Below are 21,390 nucleotides of genomic sequence, written 5' to 3'. Positions count from 1 at the left end.
TGCCTAACTGTTTCCCAAGTATATTAGTGTGTGTGTGAATGAATAAACGAGAGGCATTAACGTAAATTTCTTTGAAGAAAGGCGCTTTATGAAATTAAGTCCATTCACTTGTATTAGTTTACAGCGCAGCCTTGCCACATCCAATATGGCGGCGACGTTGACGTACGGCTCAGCGCTCGATGCGGCGTCTACGTATATATGTCCATGAATTCTCCTATTCATCTTTCCTTGACCTCGTGACGTTTCACACCGAAATCAAGGAATAGTGATTAGGAATAGACGATAGGAGGGACTTTCACTTCCTGCTCTCTCAGAATAAAATGCACTTCTGCGCTCAGTAAAGGTAATGTGACAAACAGTTAATAATGTTCATTGCTTTGTTGTTTCGGTCTGACTACATGTTTACTGTTACTGGTGCTGCACCGTGTCCTTTATCAACTTTATAATACGCGGAAATTCACCATGTTATGACGCCACGTTTCACCCAGAGCTCTTGTGCACAAACGGACGAAAGATGTTGATCATAATGCTCTTAAAAATGTCCTGGTTCCAACAATGTTCTTTATAAACCGTTTTGTGTTGATGTTTTCGTGTGTTACTGTTGCTGGACAACATCTACACAACAAACATGAAGTGACAGTCACACCTAGTGACAGCGACTGGTTCCACTTTTTATTTTATACCTGGTGTAGTGACGTTTGACAGATTGAGACATTTGTCTTGAAATAATGGTCAAACAATATTCCAGTCATCAACAATTAAATATTAAATAAGATGAACCTACATTTAGTCAGCTACTGCAGAGGTACTATTTTCTGCTGCCTTCTGTTTCTACTGTACTGCATTTAGGGTAAGTTCAGGGTGAGTGGGACAGTTTTCGGTTTTCTGCATTGTGTGAGATTTCTGGCTATGGATTTCAAAAAATAACCCAACATATGATACATTTCTGTAATGCTGAAGATGTTACCTATCCATTTGAGGAGGAAAGAAGATCTGATTATGTTCCATGGATGCATGGCATACCCTTTTTTGTGAACTGACTAAAATTTGTTTTTGTGTGTGAGATTTGGGTGAGTGGGACAACACATTTGTTTAACTTTTTGTTCTCTCCCTTTACTTTTCTTCTTGCCTTCTCATTCCCTCTCTGCCTCTCTGGTGCCATTCTTTCTGCAGTGGATTAATCAGGATTAGTTTGGAAAGAAATCAAGTCTAAACTTTGTATAGGTTGACACTTGATGAACAAATGTTCCCTACTGTTGTTACTTTGAAAAGCCTTTACGTCTGCATCTAGTACACATATTATCTGATAACTGTGTTGCATTGTATTGGCAGGGGTGTGTGTATGTGTGTGTGTGTGTGTGTGTGTCTGTGTGTCTGTGTGTTTGTGTGTGCATGCGTGCAGTTTGTATTGGCTGGTGTGTGTGTGTGTGTGTGTGTCTTCCTCTATATATCCTATCATCAACAATAGGCTTGAAGAGTTGGGGACAATCTGCAAATTAGATCCTGGGAAATAATCATGCATCCCTAGTAGGCTAGGTACACTTGCTGTTTATGCTAGCTTGTTTGCTAGCTAGGTAGTCGGGCTAGCAGTAAAATTGAGGTGCTCCATCAACAATTGTGTGGTAGATTTTGGGTCTGCACACACAAGAAGGTTAGGAGCTATTAATCTGGAACATATATAATGATTCCCTATGGCAGGATTGATCATTTTTATTCATTAAGAGTGCCTTTTGGTGCTGTCCCACTCACCCAAAACCATGCTGTCCCACCCACCCAAACACAGTTTTATTTTGTGGGACAAAATAAAAATAGCCTAATTCCATAAATATGAACATAATCTTAACATTTTTTTCTGATTTTATTGTAGAAGTGCATCAAATTCATGTTTCCAGCAAATATTTCTGCAATATCTTGAAAACGTTTTTATAACCTTATGATCATAACAATCAAAATCTTATGCCATTTTCCTCACCTTGGGTTATGCAGGGTCAACTTCCTGATTGATGTTGGCCCCGCCCCCACATGTGACATTATACCAATGAGTGTAAGCAACTCTGATAATGTGGTTTCACAGCAAGGCTCAGCAAAGAAAAAGTTTTTATGTTCAATGACCAGGGGAGAAAATACAGCCAATTTATTTATACTGTCCCACCCAACCTGATGTCCCACTCACCCTGAATTAACCTTATTAGATATTTAAGTCACATGTTAGTTTGCAGATTCAGATTAACAATAAAAAGCATAATCAACAAATAAATTGTGATTAAGATCAAACTTTATTGATCCCCAGGGTGAAGTTCAGACAAGCCTACCCTGCAGATAAAATACTGTAAACCAGCTCCACCTTTACCAGCTGATACGATAAAGTGATTAAAGAAATTACAGAAGTTAACACAGTAAAAAGGTACAGATGTCACATTTATGTGGGTCTCTGGGTTCATTAGTGGACAAGCTGGGGAAACAAGCTCAATAGAAGCTGTGTGGATGTGAACACAGTGGTGTCAAAAACATAACTGCTGAATGTTTAATTTTGAGAAATACCAAGAGAAATGCAAAAGAAAAGAAAACACTGAGGAGAAATGGAAGTAGGAAAATGGGGGGACAGGTCATGTGACAGGCCCACAGCTGGTATTGGAGATAGTGGGTTAGAAAGTTGTTTTTGAGGAGGACAGCACAGCACGGCAGTCATGATAAGAAGAACTTGACTCTGATAGGAGGAAGTAACCAGAAGATTGCAGTAATATAACCACAAGGGCGGCAGCTGCAATACAGCAAGAGGAGGACTTAAAGCAGGGCAGGGCCACCATGCTTCACCAACTGTAAACATCACATGTCCTGGGACTTTTTCCTTCTACAATAATAGTGTTTGCTGTCATACAGGTTTTTTTGTTGATGGTGAATTATGCAGACTGTGTCGGGTGAAATGACTCCAGTGAGTTACAGGAAGGAATTATCTTCGTCTCTCTGTCAGTGTTTCCTCTTCTGATGAAGGAAGAACATCCTGGTCACTTGATGTGGATGTAAAGTCAGCAGGTTTTTATTTTCCTGATTACTCAGAGTGAAACGCAGCCGTGCAGTCCAGCAGCAGTGGACACTAAGTACTTTTACATTCAATTTTGAGTTACTTTCACTTTCACTACTTTAACAAGTGACACTCCACAATATTTTTTGACAGCTTTAGTTACTGCAGCCTGTTACTTTGCAGAGAAAGATTTGTACACAAAACCTTTAATCAGAATATGATGAAAGGTTAATTGCACGTAAAGTAAAGTCAGCTCCACCGTGACCAGCTGCAACATTAATATTATTAACTGATTATCATTTAGTCTATTCTGAGTCTTATTTTGTTCAAATCTCAAAGATGCTCGGTTTAAAATCATATGAAACAGAAAAAAACAGCAAATCCTGACTTTGGAGGAACTTGAACCAGAGCGGTTTTAACTATTAAAACTATTTTTCTGCCGATGAACTAATCGTTAAATCAACTAATTATGAGCTAAATATTCAGTTTTTAAATTCAAAGGCAGGACTTGTGATTTTTACACTGTAGTTCTGCTACTTTCACTGAGGTGAAGGATCTGATTTATGAACACCTATTTTGATTTTTAAATCTGTTTATGTGATGTCACAAACCTTGGACGGATCTCACTAGAATTCTACTGACAGGATGGATCACAATTGTAATTTAGACCTTGTTATTAGGTCTAATTAGGTCTTAGACATTATTTGTTATCAGCCCAGCTAATACAACATGTTGGGTGTGTTTGTGTTTAGGTGTACTGTCTACCATGAGTCAGTCTGAGGAGGAAGATGAGGGGGTCCCGACCTTCAGCACCTCTCTGTCTGAGGGAGATGAGAGGTAAGATGAAGAGGACTGTCCATGTTAAAAGTCTGTGTAAAGAGTCAGGAAAGTCTCAGTGCTGTGTTAAAGAGGAGGATGTTACTCATTCAGACTCTCACAAATGTTTCTGTTTCTTGGATTCAAAGTTTTTGGCTTCTAGTCAAAAACCTGATCACGTTTTAAATAGTTTTTAAGGTCTGATTGAAATGTGGTTTACTGTGTGTTGTAACTTAACTTAACACCTCCACCTGTCTGTCAATGCTCCATTTCTTGTAGGACTGAGCAGAAAAGAGCAGATTCTCCTGCACCAACCTGTGTGTCCATGAAGAGTGACCACTCCATGGATTACCCCATGGTTTTCAAACAGTAAGAATTAATTTCTAAGTAAGGCCCTGATCCAGAGAAAGAGTTTTAGCAGCTGGAGGCAGCTTTTTGTCATTGTTTTTAATGAGAATAAAGCTTTTTGCTCGCAGTTTTTTGCATTGCAACGTGCCTCATATATCTGCGCTCCAGACGCCTGACGTTTTTTCTGGAGCACTCTGAACTCGTGAGTTGAAAATACTTAAAGGGGAACTAATGCTTTTTTCAACCTGGGCCCTATTTTCAAATCTACTTTTGTCTAAATGAGTGATAGGATGTTCAATATGTGACATTTGTCCAGTACGAAGCTAGGGCTGACCTGCCTGCAGCCCGTAAGCGCGGGCTATATTAAATAATAGGGCACTCAGACAGCGTCAAACAACGTCAAAATACGTCCACTAAAAGTGCATTTTTTTCACACAGATAGGCTCGGATTGTTAGTATAATTATCTGACAACATAACGGGAAGGAGAAATGAACGTTTGTGTTTACCTTTAGCTGGATTCAGACATGTTCCTCTGCCTGTTACTGCTCCCTCTCTCTCCTCGTCTGCTCTTCAGTTTCAATGAGCTCTGCGTCCATGTGCGTCCATGTACGTCCGTGTACTCCGTGCTCAAATAAATACGGGCGGTCATCAAATTCAAATGGCTCATCCAGATCCAGTTGGTCAAAATGGTGTAAAAATTCGGACGTGTTTGTTGTGGCAAGTCAAAACACTCACTCAGAGAGTGAAAGTCTGGCTCTGAAATCTCACGTCTCGCAAAATTTAAAGTTGTTGCAGGAAGTTACTGCTGGAGTGACCTTACAAACGTGAGGAGTTACTCTGTTTGGAGTAGTCATGGCTGAATTTTTACCCGAATTTGACCAACTGGATCTGGATGAGCCATTTGAATTTGATGACCAACCGTATTTATTTGAACACGGAGTACGCGGATGTACACAGACGCAGAGCTCATTGAGCTCATTATCAGAGCCTGAGTCAGCAGAACATTTTGAGCATGAATTCTCTGAGATGGAGTATAACAATATTATATAATGCTACTTTAACAGTACTGCTTTATGTATTTAAATCTGTCTGCCTCGTCTTTTAATAACTACAGCTCAACATCATCCATCTGTTGTATAGATTAAGAACCCATGTTTAATCTGTTTTAAATGTGATGTAGCCTGAACTTTGTTTCTTCAGGGAGTGTTTTTTTTCTTCCTTTCTCAAAAGTACCTGATCTCTCTTCAGTCACTGAGCTTCTAACACCTCCACCTGTCTGTCAATGCTCCATTTCTTTAAGGTCTGAGCAGGAAAGAGCAGATTCTCCTGCACCAAGCTGTGTGTCCATGAAGAGTGACCAGTCCATGGATTACCCCATGGTGTTCAGACAGCAAGATTCAATTTCTGTGTAAGTCATCAGAACCTTTTGAGTATTTATTTCCTCTTAGTCATCTTCTCACTACACCTCTTTTTGTTATTTGCAATGTTATTTCTGCCAATCTGTCCTAATAATGAATGTCTTAAGCCCTATTTGGACGGGATTAGTTTTACATAGGTACGTGGGGTAAAGTAATAATTACCAGAGATTTTAGTCCCGTCCGAATGTGCCATGTCAGTAATCATTACCGCACGATGTCAGTAAAGATTACCGCGACTTTTACCTTCTGTAAAAGGGTCCAGGACAGTTACCTCAGGTAATACTAATCCCGTGCGAATAGACCAGCAGTAAATATGTGTGTTAGGGCTGTCCAAAAAAAAAAAAAAAAATCGAAGTTAGAAATATATTCGAATATATTTTTTCATTTTATAAGTTCGAACCTAAATTTGATAATTCGAATATCATTAATAATTAATTAATACTATCAATAATGTTATATATCACGGCGAATCCCATTCGGGACGCAGCGGGAGGGAGAGGCGCCGAGATGAAACGTTACCAGAATGAGACACCACTACGGGCCGACCAGGATCCACTCTTGTGGTGGAAAACTACGCACTGAAGGGCGGCAGTGGCTCAGTCCATAGGGTCTTGGGTTGGGAACCGGAGGGTCGTCTGTTCGAGTCCCTAACCGGACCAAAATATGGAGCGTGGACTGGTGGCTGGAGAGGTGCCAGTTCACCTTCTGGGCACTGCAGAGGTGCCCTTGAGCAAGGCACTGAATCCCCCAACCGCTCGGGGCGCCTCACCAAGGGCAGCCCCCTCACTCTGACATCTCTCCACTTTATGCATGTATAGGTCCTGTTTGTGCATGTGTGTGTCTTTCAGACCTGTGTGTAATTGACAAGTAAGAGTGAAAACATTGAATTTCCCCTCAGGGGGATTAATAAAGTAAATAAACTAAACTAAAACAAACATTGCTCAGATAGTGAGGCAGAAGTTGATCATACCTGGCACTTCAGTGAGGTCAGAACGGGTGTTTTCATCCGAGTGAGGTCAGAACGGGTGTTTTCATCCGAGTGTCACGTTCATATTGCGTCAGCAATAAGCATCTTATTTGTTGTGGGGTTTTTTTTTGTAAAAAAATAAAAAATAATACTAATACTAATACTACTACTACTAATAATAATAAATTCTAATATTATTCAAACTCTACTAAATTAATTCAAAAATATTCGAATTCAATTTCATGGTGCTTTTGACAGTCCTATCATACGCACATGACGACAGGAGGGGACGGCGGTGCGTGAATGGATTTACCCCTCCCACTTGTGGTAGTTTTACTGATATTTCTTATCCCGTGCGAATCGGACATTAATATTACTGACGTCCTGTGGTAAAGTGACATTACCCCACGTGCCCATGTAAAACTAATCCCATCCGAATAGTGCTTTAGAGTGCAGTGTGGTCAAACACCCTTTTAACTGTCCTCATGCTTCTAGACTAACTGTGAACACATCGCAAGACTTTCAAGAACTTTGGTCCAGAGATGGTCAAAATAGTTTTTTCTTCTTCATTAGCTGCTCACCACTTTTAGGATCATTTTCAAAATGTTACTTGACTGAGAAAGCGTGCCATGGCAATCCCCTTTCTACGGAGTAGAGTTGGAGAGAGGAGCCTCAGGTCCTCAGAGCAGAGAAGTTTGGAGGATGTTTAAAGGTCGGGACTGAATAACTGAGGAGCAATGAAGGCAAAAGCATGATCACCTTGAGGTTATAACTGTCCATGGTGAAGTCTCAGAGAGGCTGAATTACTGCACATTTTTAGAAGCATCTTAACAGTCATTTGTTTTCATGCTGGGGAAAGCTGTGGCCGGAGGCATTATGTTTTAGGGTTGTTTTTGGGTTGTCCTTCCGTCCGTCCGTCCCATTCTCAAGACATTACTCAAGCAGGCCTTTAGGAAAGTTCTTCAAATTTGGCACAAATGTCCACTTGAACTCAGTGATGAACTGATAAGATTTTTGGTGGTCAAAAAAAACAGGCGGTCGCCCACATTGCCCATAGCAAAAACCGTCCCTGTGTCTGTCTCATTCTTGTGAATGCAATATCTCAAGAACGCCTTGAGGGAAATTCTTTAAATTTGGCACAGACTTTCTTTGGGACTCAGGATTGAACTTAGAATTTGATGGTCAAAGGTGAAGGTCACTGTGACCACAAAACAAAAAACACGTTTTTGACCATAACTTTCACAAATTTGCACAGAAATGTCTTATAGGATATGTCTAATGATGTCTAATGATGAAGTGATGATATTTTATATCCAAAAGGTCAAAGACCAACTTCACTGTGACATCATAATGTTTTGCAAAAACACTTTTTGGCCATTACTCAACGTCATATCTCAGGAACAGAAGGGGAGACATTTGGTCAGATACTGAATTGGTGACACTAATCTTGAAACTGTGCTGATTGTATAGATCTTCTGTGCTGTTGGGGGGGGCAAATGAGTATGAAGCATGCATGTTTTCACAGACATGGATGTAAACTGTAAGAGAAACTTGACTGGTTCGTGGAGGCATATAACCATGGGGCGGTATTTCTAGTCTTGAACACGAAATGGTGTCTAAGGTCTGACTGAAATTTGGTTTGCCATGTGTCCTAACTTGTGACACACGTCACCTCTCTTCACAGCCGTTAATACTTCCTCCTAATAGTTCCACTTCCACCCTCAGTACACTGTTATGAGTCAGAAGAGTCTTGTGTTGAAGAGGATGTTACATAGTCATATTCTTGCAGATGTTTCCTGGAGTCAAATCTTTTGGCTTTCAGTCAAAAACCTGATCACATTTCGATCACTGTTCTAAGGTCTGACTGACGTTCATCCAGTTTGGTTTGCTATGTGTGTTGTAACATGTAACAGACGCCATCTTTCTAAGGTCATTGAGCTTCTAACACCTCCACCTGTCTGTCAATGCTCCATTTCTTTCAGGACTGAGCAAAAAAGTGCAGATTCTCCTGCACCAACTTGTGTGTCCATGAAGAGTGACCAGTCCATGGATTACCCCATGGTGATCAGACAGCATGATTCAATTTCTAAGTAAGTCAACAGAACATTTTGAGCACAAATTCTCTGAGAAGGAGTAGAACTATATTATATAACACTATTGTAATGTTATAACATCGTTTATTTAAATCTGTCTGCCTTGTTTTATATTCACAGCTGTACCTCCTCCATCCATTGTACAGATTTAGAATCAGGTTTAATTTTTTTTAAATGTGATGCAGCCCGGACTTTGTTTCTTTAGAAAGCGATTCTTTCATCTTCCTTTCTCAAAAGTAACAGATCTCTCTTCAGTCATTGAGCTTCTAACACCTCCACCTGTCTGTCAATGCTCCATCTCTTTCAGGGCTGAGCCGGAAAGAGCAGATTCTTCTGCACCAAGCCTTGTGTCCATGAAGAGTGACCAGTCCATGGATTACCCCATGGTGTTCAAACGGCAAGATTCAATTTCTAAGTAAGTGAGCAGAACATTTTTAGCACAATTCTTCTTAAGAGGGGGTATATCTATATTGTGTAACACTACTGTAACATTACTGCATTGTTCATTTGACAAACTGGTGTGCAAAAACCCAGGTATTTAACCTCTAAGGAGGTCTTCACAAGGCCAAAGATGTCATTGGTTCGTTAGTGCTCCACTGGTGTGTCAACGACTGTCGTTGAAACTCCTGCTGCGACGGTGGTCAGTAATGAGCTGCAAACCCCCTGTAACTCTGTTCACATTGTTAGCACTGTAAGCACGTCCAGTGGATTGGTAAAAAGGTTTTGTGGCTCAAAATAAAGCCACTTACTCACCGAGTCTATCTGGAAGGAGACTGGAAGGTGGCAACCAGGTTTCCACAGCAACGTTGTTGGTAATCGCTGAATAACCGGCAACGCTAGCTAACGTTACCTCCAACCCAACCCAGGTGGTGTGGAGTGCAGAGTGGTCAAGGCTAATGTTAGCTAATCAGTGGAGAATGTAGGGTGGGCAGTGGGCACTTTGTTTATGCATGTAAATGCAGCTAGCCTCCTGTCTGTCAGCAAGAAATTAAAATAAAAGTCAGGAGATTTACATCACTAAAGATTAAACAGGGTTGCCAACTTTTCAAAAAACCTTGGAGTGAGATTCAGTGGAGCCGACCACAATTTCGTTATGTAAGCCAACACATAAAATTTTTGTTTGTCAACTGATTTGGTAGATGATCCCCCGCATCCTAACGCATTTTTGGGGCACCTGCTGGAGATGGATAGGGTCTAAAACCTTACATACAAATACCATACAGAGAGAGACAATGGTGGTATAGTGGGGGTCTGGGGGTCCTCGGATGTGGTAGATGTGATTTCCTGCATTCTGGTGGGTTTAGGGGTAGCATTCTGGAGATGGGCAATACCTACATTCATTCAAAGCCACCCTGACTTGCAGGGACTTCACAAGTGAACCTGCATTCACCTCAGAGTGACTGAACTAGTTAAAACCAGAAACTAGGACTTGCCTATGTGGCATATAAGCTATTACTTTATAGACACATGACCCATTTTGGATTTAAAGCAAAATTCATGGTTGGAATGGTTGAATATATTTTGATTAAGATCTAACTAAAATATTATTTTGGGAATAATAATATATTTTGTGTATTATTGTAGTCTAAAGAGCATCTAGACCTAGGCCATTTAATTTCATTTTTGACATTTACAAAGCCCTCCAAATGCCGTTTGACTTTTGGCTGTGGAAATGAATCGCAAAGTCACTTTTATGCTGTAGATATTTTTTCTCAGCCAGTTATAATCTCTCCTCACCTGTGAAGACCCTGCATGATCATCCTTGCTGGCCTCTGGTCCACTGTCTCCTCCCTGACCCTGCTCTTTCTATTGTAGCAATAAGGATTAAAAAAAATATGTGGAAAGCAAAATTTTGAAATAGAATTAGGAATAGTAGTAGTGAAATTGCTGTGGAAATTAACCTCAAAGTCACTTTTATGCTGCAGATATTTTCTCTCAGCCAGTTATAATCTCTCCTCACCTGTGAAGACCCTGCATGATCATCCTTGCTGGCCTCTGGTCCACTGTCTCCTCCCTGACCCTGCTCTTTCTATTGTGGCAATAAAGATTAAAAAAATATATGTGCAAAGCAATAGTGAGCACAAGTTCTGCGCAGAAATTAAGGAGGAGTGGGTTTATTCCTAGCATGAACCTAGCTAGCAAGCGATTTAACATAGGTAACAATAACATTAGTATTCTTGTTAACTAGCTTAACTTGATACATTGGCATCTATTAATTAGTCATCATTTAGCTAATATTATCTATATGCAACAGCATTACTCAACTTGCACGGTTTGTTTGGAAGAAACTGTGCAAGGTTTTTTGCTTCTTGCTGGCTGGTTTGCTGAACATAGTTAACACACAGCAGCACTGCCCAGCAGCACACGTGTCCTCTGTGCGATTGATTCAGATCACAACAGGACAGCGTAGTCGGCTGACTGTGAGGCTAGAGCTGCCCAATCAAAGCGCAAATATGGATTGCACACCAATCAGAGAGTAGTTTTCCACAGAAACATTTGGCTGCACTCCATTTCACTCAACCGGTACGCCGGTCAGGCGGAGTCTGCCCCTCTCCTCTCCTCTCCTCTCCCCTCTCTGAAGTCTGGCTGCAAACTTCAACTCCGCCCACCCAGTGCACCGGCTGTTTGAAATTAATTTAAAATACTCAGCTGCCAGCCTTTTTTCCAGCGTTCGTTGCTGGCGTGAGAATTGGTTGGGCAGAGTGAGACCGTGAGATGGAAGGTGAATGCGTGTGTCTCACGCCACATGCGTGAGAGTTTGCAACCCTGGATTCAATTTCACTGTTCCTAACAGATAGTGCTTTCAATTGCGGCGCTAAATGTCACTAAGTCAGTGTTGTTTTTCTTTTTCTTAAAATTAACCGCCAACCGCTTAAAGCTAAATAAATTAAAACTGACATTCCTAAATGCAACATTAAATAATATTATGATTCATTGCAACAAAAAAAAAAGTTCTTGTGGTACTGCAGTGCATCCCCAGTGGCTTAGCATCCCATCTCTTGTCAGAGGTTTGGTTTTGCGTATGAGGTGTATGTGTCTGCTTACACTGTTGACAGTTAAAGTCCAGTCTTCGTCACTAATGGATCATGTTTTCTTCACAGAGTTCACCAGGAGACGTCAGATGTTTCCACTGATAGTGAAACTGGGCTGGACTCCATATTTACGGTACATAATGAACAAACCCACCATTAACTGTTATTTAAAGGACCAGAGTATATAACTTGGGGGCATCTATTATCATAAGTGGAGTATAATATTCATAACTATGTTTTCAGTAGTTTTTAGTCACCTGAAACTAAGAATTGTGTTTTTGTTACCTTAGAATGAGCCGTTTATATATCTACATAGGACACGAGTCCTCGTCCACAGAGTCTAGCATGTTGCACCGCTGTGTTTCTACAATAGCCAGAATGGACAAACCAAACTCTGGCTCTATATAGGGCTTTTCATGATGTTTTTATGTCATGTCATGTCATGTCATGTCATGTTATGTGTCCCTACGCGCTTGGAAAGGGTCACTCGGAAAGTAGCAAAAACAAAAACAAAACAGATTTTCCAATGAGAAAAGCTTTCAGTGTCATTCTTTGCTCTTCTTTCAACAAAGAAATATTCCCCAGTGTTGATACAACTGATGCTATTGCAGCATCTAAGATAACCTCATTAGGAGACAACATTTTTGTTTTGAACAACAATGAACAACAATGCCTCTCCGTGTTGTCAAACCTAAACCACCCCCCGTAGCTGCCAGTAGCTCCTCACAGGATGCTGATTTGTGGTGGTGGTGGTTAGGACACAAACATTAGCTTTTGCATTGTGATATGGTGAGAATCAGCTGCCATGCAAGGTAAACATGTGAACTGCTTACTGACAAACAGAAACTGGATCCAGGCACTGTTGTACACTTTTCCAATTTTAACATATTTTGTGTCTTTATCCCAAAAAGGGAAAATCCACAAATACTTGGGCACTGACAACATTTTGTATCAGGAAAAAGCGGTTATGTTAGCTTAACAGGCTAAACATGCATCCATTACCTAGGCTAAATGGCTAAGGGAAGTGTGGCTAGTTAGCAAGCTAAGCAAGTGCCTTGATAGTGACCCCTTGGCTAGGGACCTTCCTTATCTCCTGTCTAACAGTTGAATCGATAGCAAGGGTATGAACTGATTGAAGAGTTTTTTTTAACCAGAGGAGAAATGGCAAGCGTGTTTTTCAAAATTTGAGATCATTAAATGTGAACTTTTATTCACTGACAGATGGAACTCATGGCATGCTGATAGTTTATAAGTTGGAAGTTAAGTGAATATTATTTCATTTCAGCTGCTTGAGGAGAACATTGTTGCTTTTGCGAAGAACGAGCTTAAGAAGTTCAAGAAGATTCTGAGTCCAGATTCCAAAGAGTGCTTCGAGAGCAAAGGTGAAGACGAGGAGGAGGTTAGTGGAGAAGTGGAAGAGCAGAGGAGGAGCAGCAGAGAGGCATTTTTAAAGATCACACTGCACTTCCTGAGGAGAATGAAGCAGGAGAAGCTGGCTGACTCTCTTCAGAACAGTAAGAGGCTTTTAATAAATGTTTAATGTTGGGAAAGTTGTGGAATGCTCAAAAAACACATTTGCAAAATTCCACAGATAAACCGGTTAACTGATAACAGGTAATAGTACCACTACTGGGTATGAAAGGGTGATCCTTGAAAAGCTCACAAGCAAGGACGGCATAAGGATCACCACTTTGTCCAAAACTGTGTGGGCAAACAGTCCAGTAATTTAAGAAAAAACGCTCTTGACACACAATTGCAACAAATGTAGGATTTCACCATCCACAATTCAGACAATCTTAAGAAATCGCTGCACATGAGGGCCAAGGCTGAAAACCAACACTGAATAGCCATGACTTTTGATCCCTCAGACTACACTGCATTAAAAACCAACACGACTGTATAAAGGATATCACTACATGGGCTTGGGAACTTATGGGAAAACCATTTTCAGTAAAGACAGTTCCTCGCTGCATCTACAAAAGCCATTTAAGATTCAGCCATGCAAAATGAAAGTGTAACAGGTGGTGTTAAGACCCAGTTGCAGCACTCAGGACACCAGGAGCAGTTGGTAAAGACGTTTACTGTTTCAACTCAGGTACAGGGCAAGTTAACAGCACACAATACAGTACAGTACTCCAACATTGTGTCAGAATCAGTAAATAGACCTGTACAGTCTAATGTAATCTAATACAATATTTCTCATTCTTTCTTTTAGAATTGTTTGCTGCAGTTTGGCACTGTGAACTTAAATCTAACCTACAGAAGAAGTTCCAGTGTGTGTTTGAGGGGATCGCTAAAGCAGGAAACCCAACCCTTCTGAATCAGATCTACACAGAGCTCTACATCACAGAGGGAGGGACTGCAGAGGTCAATGATGAACATGAGGTCAGACAGATTGAAACAGCATCCAGGAAACCAGACAGACCAGAAACAACCATCAGACAAGAAGACATCTTTAAAGCCTCACCTGGAAGAGATGAACCAATCAGAACAGTGATGACAAAGGGAGTGGCTGGCATTGGGAAAACAGTCTTAACACAGAAGTTCACTCTGGACTGGGCTGAAGACAAAGCCAACCAGGACATACAGTTCACATTTCCATTCACTTTCAGAGAGCTGAATGTGCTGAAAGAGAAAAAGTACAGCTTGGTGGAACTTGTTCATCACTTCTTTACTGAAACCAAAGAAGCAGGAATCTGCAGGTTTGAAGAGTTCCAGGTTGTGTTCATCTTTGACGGTCTGGATGAGTGTCGACTTCCTCTGGACTTCCACAACAATGAGATCCTGACTGATGTTACAGAGTCCACCTCAGTGGATGTGCTGCTGACAAACCTCATCAGGGGGAAACTGCTTCCCTCTGCTCGCCTCTGGATAACCACACGACCTGCAGCAGCCAATCAGATCCCTCCTGACTGTGTTGACATGGTGACAGAGGTCAGAGGGTTCACTGACCCACAGAAGGAGGAGTACTTCAGGAAGAGATTCAGAGATGAGGAGCAGGCCAGCAGAATCATCTCCCACATCAAGAGATCACGAAGCCTCCACATCATGTGCCACATCCCAGTCTTCTGCTGGATCACTGCTACAGTTCTGGAGGATGTGATGAAGACCAGAGAGGGAGGAGAGCTCCCCAAGACCCTGACTGAGCTGTACATCCACTTGCTGTTGGTTCAGACCAAAGTGAAGAACATCAAGTATGATGGAGGAGCTGAGACAGACCCACACTGGAGTCCAGAAAACAGGAAGATGATTAAGTCTCTGGGAAAACTGGCTTTTGATCAGCTGCAGAAAGGCAACCTGATCTTCTATGAATCAGACCTGACAGAGTGTGGCATCGATATCAGAGCAGCCTCAGTGTACTCAGGAGTGTTCACACAGATCTTTGCAGAGGAGAGAGGACTGCACCAGGACAAGGTGTTCTGCTTCATCCATCTGAGTGTTCAGGAGTTTTTGGCTGCTCTTCACGTCCATCTGACCTTCATCAACTCTGGAGTCAACCTGATGGCAGAACAACAAACAACTTCCTTGTGGTCTAAATTGTTCAGAGGCAGACCTGAACATTTCTACCAGAGTGCTGTGGACAAGGCCTTAGAGAGTCCAAATGGACACCTGGACCTGTTCCTCCGCTTCCTCCTGGGTCTTTCACTGCCAACCAATCAGTCTCTTCTACAAGGTCTGGTGACACAGACAGGAAGCAGTTCACAATCCAATCAGGAAACAGTCCAGTTCATCAAGAAGAAGATCAGTGAGAATCTGTCTCCAGAGAGAAGCATCAATCTGTTCCACTGTCTTAATGAACTGAAGGATGGTTGTCTAGAGGAGGAGATCCAACGGTGGCTGAGTTCAGAACGTCTGTCCCCATATGAATACGCTCCTTGTCACTGGTCAGCTCTGTGCTTCATGTTGCTGTCATCAGAGGAAGATCTGGAGGTGTTTGACTTCAAGAAATATTCACCTTCAGAGGAGGCTCTTCTGAGGCTGCTGCCAGTGGTCAAAGTCTCCACCAAGGCTCTGTAGGTTAAAAACCAACTACATAAATTACATTTATTAAAACTGAAGAAATATCCTATAGTTTTTTTTTGTTAATTCTCATTCAGGCTAAGTTGCTGCAATCTGTCAGAGAGAAGCTGTGAAGCTCTGTCTTCAGTTCTGAGCTCTCCGTCCTCCAGTCTGAGGGAGCTGGACCTGAGTAACAACGACCTGCAGGACTCAGGAGTGAAGCTGCTCTGTGTTGGACTGGAGAGTCCAAATTGTAGACTGGAAGTTCTCAGGTCAGGATTCATCAGTTTGTTCAATAGATGACCATTGTGTTCACAGCTAACATGGTTTAAACATATTACATATTTCCAGACAAAAACTTTCACTTTGATATTAAAATATGTACTGTACACAAAAGAGTCTTGAGAAGAGTCATGTCGGGAACACCATCCGTAGTTAAAGAAGTGTTGGAGGTTTAAAGTGCACCAGGGAGAAGCAGTGGGTATGCACCACAGTGGACAACAGTTAACAAGTGGAAAATACTGCTCCATGATTAATTGGAGAGGAGCCAGTCGAATTGTGGTTTGTACTTGCTTTAGACTTAGACCCTTGTTTTGCCTCCGCGCTGGCAATGTCCATCCATCCGTCTGTCCATCTCTTTCTCGTGAGTGTGATATCTCAAGAACGCCTCAACAAAATTTATTTAAATTTGGCACAAACATCCACTTGGACTGAGGGATGAACTGATCAGATTTTGGCGGTCAAAGCTCAGTTGACGCAACATCATATCTTAGAAACAGAATGGGAGACATTTGTTCAGATACTGAATTGGTGACTCTAATCTTGGGTGTCCACCACTGTGCTGGTTGTCTAGATCATCTGTGCTGCGTATGTGTAGCATCCATGTTTTAGAATTTGTAGTTTCTTTGCAGCAGCATCCATATTTAAAGCATTGTCTTCTGTCACGGCTACATATGAGTCTGGACAGAAATTGATGTGAACAGCAACTTGACTGGTTTGTGGAGGCATATACCGTGATTCAAGTTTTTCATATAACTCCTTTTTACAAAGACTAATTGCAAAATCAGTTTCCATAAAAAGCAGGAGCAAGTAAAATACTCCTAACTGTGTGTGTGTGTTTAGGTTGTCAGGCTGTCTGATCACAAAGAAAGGATGCACTTCTCTGGTGTCTGCTCTGAGATCCAACCCATCTCATCTGAGAGAGCTGGACCTGAGCTACAATAATCCAGGAGACTTAGGAGTGAAGCTGCTTTCTGATGGAAAGGATGATCCTAGCTGGAGACTGGAAACTCTGAGGTAAGGACAGACATGGACCCAGGTTGAGTTTGTTTGAGTCGGGAGGTCAAAATATGCAAATATAAGTTGTTAAGAAAGTCACTGAAGTTGTTAGGTTCTGATCTGACTTTGTTTTTGCACCAGGATGGAGCACGGTGGATCACAGTCAATGAAATCTGGTCTGAAGAAGTGTAAGTGTGTGTTTTTCTTTTTTTAAATAATGACAACAGGTATTACACAATTCATTTTAACTGACAATATGTTCAGGCCAGGGGTAGCCAACCACTTACCTTGTCTGCATTCTTTGAGTGTGCCTGTAACTACTACCTTTTGATGTCAGAAGACGTCAACAGCTTTAGACCTGTACCCCTCTTTTCTTTATTTCTGAGACATTTCAAGACATTTGTCAATAAGTGTCTGCATACCTCCTTGAGAACAACCTTCTAGACCCCCGCCAGTCTGGCCACTCTGCCCAGACAGCCCTCCTTGCAGTGACAGAGGCACCGCATACTGCAAGAATGAACTCATCTCTTCTCTCCTCACACTTGTGGACCTCTGTTGAAGAAAGACTCATTGCTTTCTTCACCCTTCAAGGGTTTGGTGTCTCACGCTCTGCGCTCTTTCTGTTTGCATTCTGCTGGGGTTCCACAGGGCGTAGTTCTGGGCCTCTTCGTTATGTCCCTCTTCACAAGTAAGCTTTGTTCAGTCATATAGTCGCATGGCTTCTTCTACTACTTGGCTATTCTCGTTGTCCCCCTTATTGGACCCTCCAGTGGAAGCATGTAATGCTGCTTGCTGAGCAGACATCTTGGATAGATGTCAAGGCACCACCTAAAGTCCAACCTAGACAAGAATGATCTTGTGTTTCTTTGAAGGATGGACACACAGAGGCTTGATAATATTGCAGAAATCCAAACTATAGCGAGGATCCTGGGTGTGACCCAGGATGACGAACTTCTTAGCAAACATTGTTGTAAATGTACCTTGTACAGCATCAGCAGGGTTCACACCTCCTCAATGAAGAGGCAGCCACAGCACTCAAAGAGGCACATGTTGTCTCCTGCCTGTATTACTTCAGCTACCTCCTTGTCAGAGCCCCTGTGTCTGTCAGCAGACTTCTTAAACTAGTCCAAAATACTGCTGCCTATCTGGTTTTTGTCTTCCCAAGTATTCCCACACCGCTTAGTCCTCAATTTACCACACTGATTCCGTGTTGCAACTGGCATGTAGTGTAAGACTCTGGCCGTCTATGGCAGTGAAGGTAGCTGTTCCTTCCTACCTTTTAGCCATGGTCAAACTTCACTCCACCATCACCATCACCATCATGCTTCTCTTCCTCTGAACAGTTGGCCACTCTTTCACTTAATGGATACTGTGGTAGCTGCTAGCAATTAGAAAGTTATATTATCCACCTAAAAGTCTAACCAAAGTTGGTGTTTTGTCACATTGTATACATTTGATCACTACATCTCCCAACCTCACGAATCCTCTGTCTTATCCTCTTGGAGAATCATTTCAAGACGAGAGGACTGCCTGTCTGAACTGCCTGTATTTGAGCCATCCAAAAAATGTTTAACACAAGAAACAAACTAGGTCACTTTGTTCTGCTGAGACCATCTCTTTCATCAGATAAACGTTCAGTGGTTAAGTCCAGGCTGTGATCTGTGGGAAGCTTCACACCTGTCATTTTGATTCAGATCAAGATAAAAAGTTCAAAAGTCTGGACCAAACAAAGAAGATGTGAAACCCCAAGTGTCTTTGGCTATGCTAGCACCTCTGTGAGGCTGCACAGCAGTGCTTTGAGCTAAATGCTAACATCACCATGCTAATATGCTGTGTGACAGTGACAGTGCTAATCCTAATGTCTTCTCTCCATCAGATGCCCGTAAACTCACACTGGACCCAAACACAGCAAACAGAAAACTTACACTGTCCGACAACAACAGGAAGGTGACAGTGGTGAAAGAGACGCAGTCGTATCCTGATGATCCAGAGAGATTTGACTACTGGAAACAGGTGCTGTGCACCAGAGGTCTGAATGGTCGCTGTTACTGGGAGGTCGAGTGGAAAGGACATGTTTACATAGCAGTGGCTTACAAAGGAATAAAAAGGAGAGGAAACAGTGAAGACTGCTGTCTGGGAATGAATGATCAGTCCTGGAGTCTGAGCTGCTCCGATAGTGCTTACTCTATCCTGCACAGTAACAGGCAAGTGTCCATCCCTGTGCCTCCCACAAACAAAGTGGGAGTGTACCTGGACTGGGATGCTGGCACTTTGTCCTTCTACGGAGTCTCCACTGATAAACTGACCCACATCTATACCTTGTACACCACATTCACTGAGCTGGTCTACCCTGCCTTCAGGGTCAGGATGGACCCGTCAAACTCGTCAATGTCTTTGTGTTAGATCCAGTAAAACGTCACCTCCTTTTCTCTTTCTGAGTGGGTTTTGGATTATGATAAATCTTGAGAGAGATGAGGTCGAATACGTCAATGGTGACAAAGACTAAAAAGCTGAGTGATAATCTACTAACTGCTAACACCTGCAATCAATATGTGCTCTATTTAAAGGTCCAATGCGTAAAAATTAGTGGTATCTAGCTGTGAAGTTGCAGAACTGAAACCTCTCCTATGTGCCATGTGTGTAGGGGAGAGTTTTTTTGCCCAACAGGAAGTCAGCCATCTTGGATTGGACATATTTGTAATTGGGTATAATTAGCTCCACCCACCCAGCTGTTGGACATTTTTAATTATTAATAATTTAATTAATAATTTAATTTAATGGGCATTTAAGTTTAAGCAAACTTGATAGAACTCCCCCTAGAGGGTTCGTCAGATTCGTTTCAGATTAGGGGGATGTAACCCTCCAACTTATCTTACACTTAATTGCGAAGGAAAAGTCAATAGCTCCAACGATGATGTCAAAGGTCATGTGAGAACACGCCATTGCCAGCACTGTACAGGTGTGGAACCTAATGAATCCTAGAGGATTTAACACATCCATCTCAACGTTTGGCTGCAGAATCTGAAGACCTTCAAAATGCCAAATTGCAAAGCGTTTGTGTTTTTGAGGAATTGCTTTGCTATGGAAGCCAAGCTAATTTCTATGTTTCAACATGACACAGGAAGCTGTTGTAACGCGACTTTGCATAATCCATTCTGCCCCAGATTTCACATGCTAGATAAGAGTCTAGGGGTCCGTCCCAAGTCTTATTTTTATAGTGCTACTGCTAGCTCCTCGCTTGAACCGGAAGTTGTTCGAGGTCCGCCATCTTCTAGGCCGTCCCAAGTCTCTTATTTGTGCAGCGAGGAGCTAGCCCTAGGAGCTAGCAGCGAGCTTTAAGCAGCTACGAGCTAGGATGGTCGAGAGCTTCCTATCTGGAAGAGTTTTTCAGCTGAACACCATGACGTATAAATACCCGCCCTCTACATCTGGCACATTTGAACGAGATGGCGGAGAAACAGTACAAGAGTAAGTACCCGTTACATGCATTCTTTGCAAAGAATCGCTGACTGTGTTGAACGATGGTGAGTTAATTGAATGATAGTGCTCATCACAGTGACAGTGGAATAGCAGGGCTACAGACCTTTCTGTAATTGCACAAACTTCGACAAATGACTCAATAACAATGGTAATACATGCAAAAGTGTGTGACCATAGTCATGACAGCGGTGAATATAATGACACTTGGGATGTACCCATAGTAACGCCAGACGCTGGCTGCTTTAAGGAGCAGATCCAGCGGTGCCGCCGTCATCAGGAATGGACGTCGCTTCACATGACGCTTCAGTGGAAAGGACGTCTCATGTCTCTTAAACCGACAATGCTCGCTCATCGCTCCTAGCGCTAGCTCCTCACATTTTTTCCTAGGTGGGAGGGGCTAAACAGCTAGCAAATTCGGCTAGGTAAGATAACTAGCAGTAATTTAAGAGACTTGGGACAGACCCTAGGTCTGAAGACATCTACATGACAATATGAATTCATCATCATAGCGCCACCCACTGACAACAGGAAGTCAGCCTCATGTGGAAAAGATCATCAGAGTTACATGAAGTTAATATGGTGTGGTATACATATGATATACAGCAACATGATCTATCATTAGTGTGTGCTCTATAGTGCCACATAGTGGATACAGGAAGTGGCCCAAAATTTGCAGTAGGTCATTTCCACATACTCCAAGGAAGAAGTAAGGCCCAATTCCAATCCGGCCCCTAAAGACTCAAGCCCTGGACCCTCACTGACTTAACTGACGTCAGCTGTAAGTGATTGAGTGTGAGAGTCTGAAAGGGCTCCGGATGCTACAAATAGGAATGGGACAGCACTTATCCCCCTCTCTACAAAATGTTATTAACATTGGCGGCTCTGGGCGTGATCATTTATCGGTTATTGTCATCATATATTCCACAAACAAAGAAT

At 42.1% G+C, this 21,390-nt stretch overlaps 1 protein-coding gene across 1 annotated transcript in view; it reads left to right on the top strand.

The window, feature by feature from the left end:
- Nucleotides 1–21,384, top strand: part of LOC126391358 (NACHT, LRR and PYD domains-containing protein 12-like) — a 28,103-nt gene extending 6,719 nt beyond the window's left edge. Inside the window, exons 2-13 of the mRNA XM_050046067.1 lie at nt 3,775–3,859; nt 4,118–4,207; nt 5,488–5,595; nt 8,555–8,662; nt 8,973–9,080; nt 11,767–11,830; nt 12,983–13,211; nt 13,913–15,710; nt 15,795–15,968; nt 16,819–16,992; nt 17,116–17,162; nt 18,851–21,384. Coding sequence (XP_049902024.1) covers nt 3,775–3,859; nt 4,118–4,207; nt 5,488–5,595; nt 8,555–8,662; nt 8,973–9,080; nt 11,767–11,830; nt 12,983–13,211; nt 13,913–15,710; nt 15,795–15,968; nt 16,819–16,992; nt 17,116–17,162; nt 18,851–19,377 — 3,512 coding nt within the window. The 3' untranslated portion in view covers nt 19,378–21,384. The remainder of the gene's footprint in view (nt 1–3,774; nt 3,860–4,117; nt 4,208–5,487; nt 5,596–8,554; nt 8,663–8,972; nt 9,081–11,766; nt 11,831–12,982; nt 13,212–13,912; nt 15,711–15,794; nt 15,969–16,818; nt 16,993–17,115; nt 17,163–18,850) is intronic.
- Nucleotides 21,385–21,390: the final 6 nt, after the last annotated feature.

The sequence above is a fragment of the Epinephelus moara genome, chromosome 6 (genome assembly GCF_006386435.1).
Source record: "Epinephelus moara isolate mb chromosome 6, YSFRI_EMoa_1.0, whole genome shotgun sequence".
NCBI lineage: Eukaryota > Metazoa > Chordata > Actinopteri > Perciformes > Serranidae > Epinephelus > Epinephelus moara.
The sequence above is the reverse complement of the archived record's forward strand: the minus strand, read 5'-3'. Positions and strand labels throughout refer to the sequence as shown.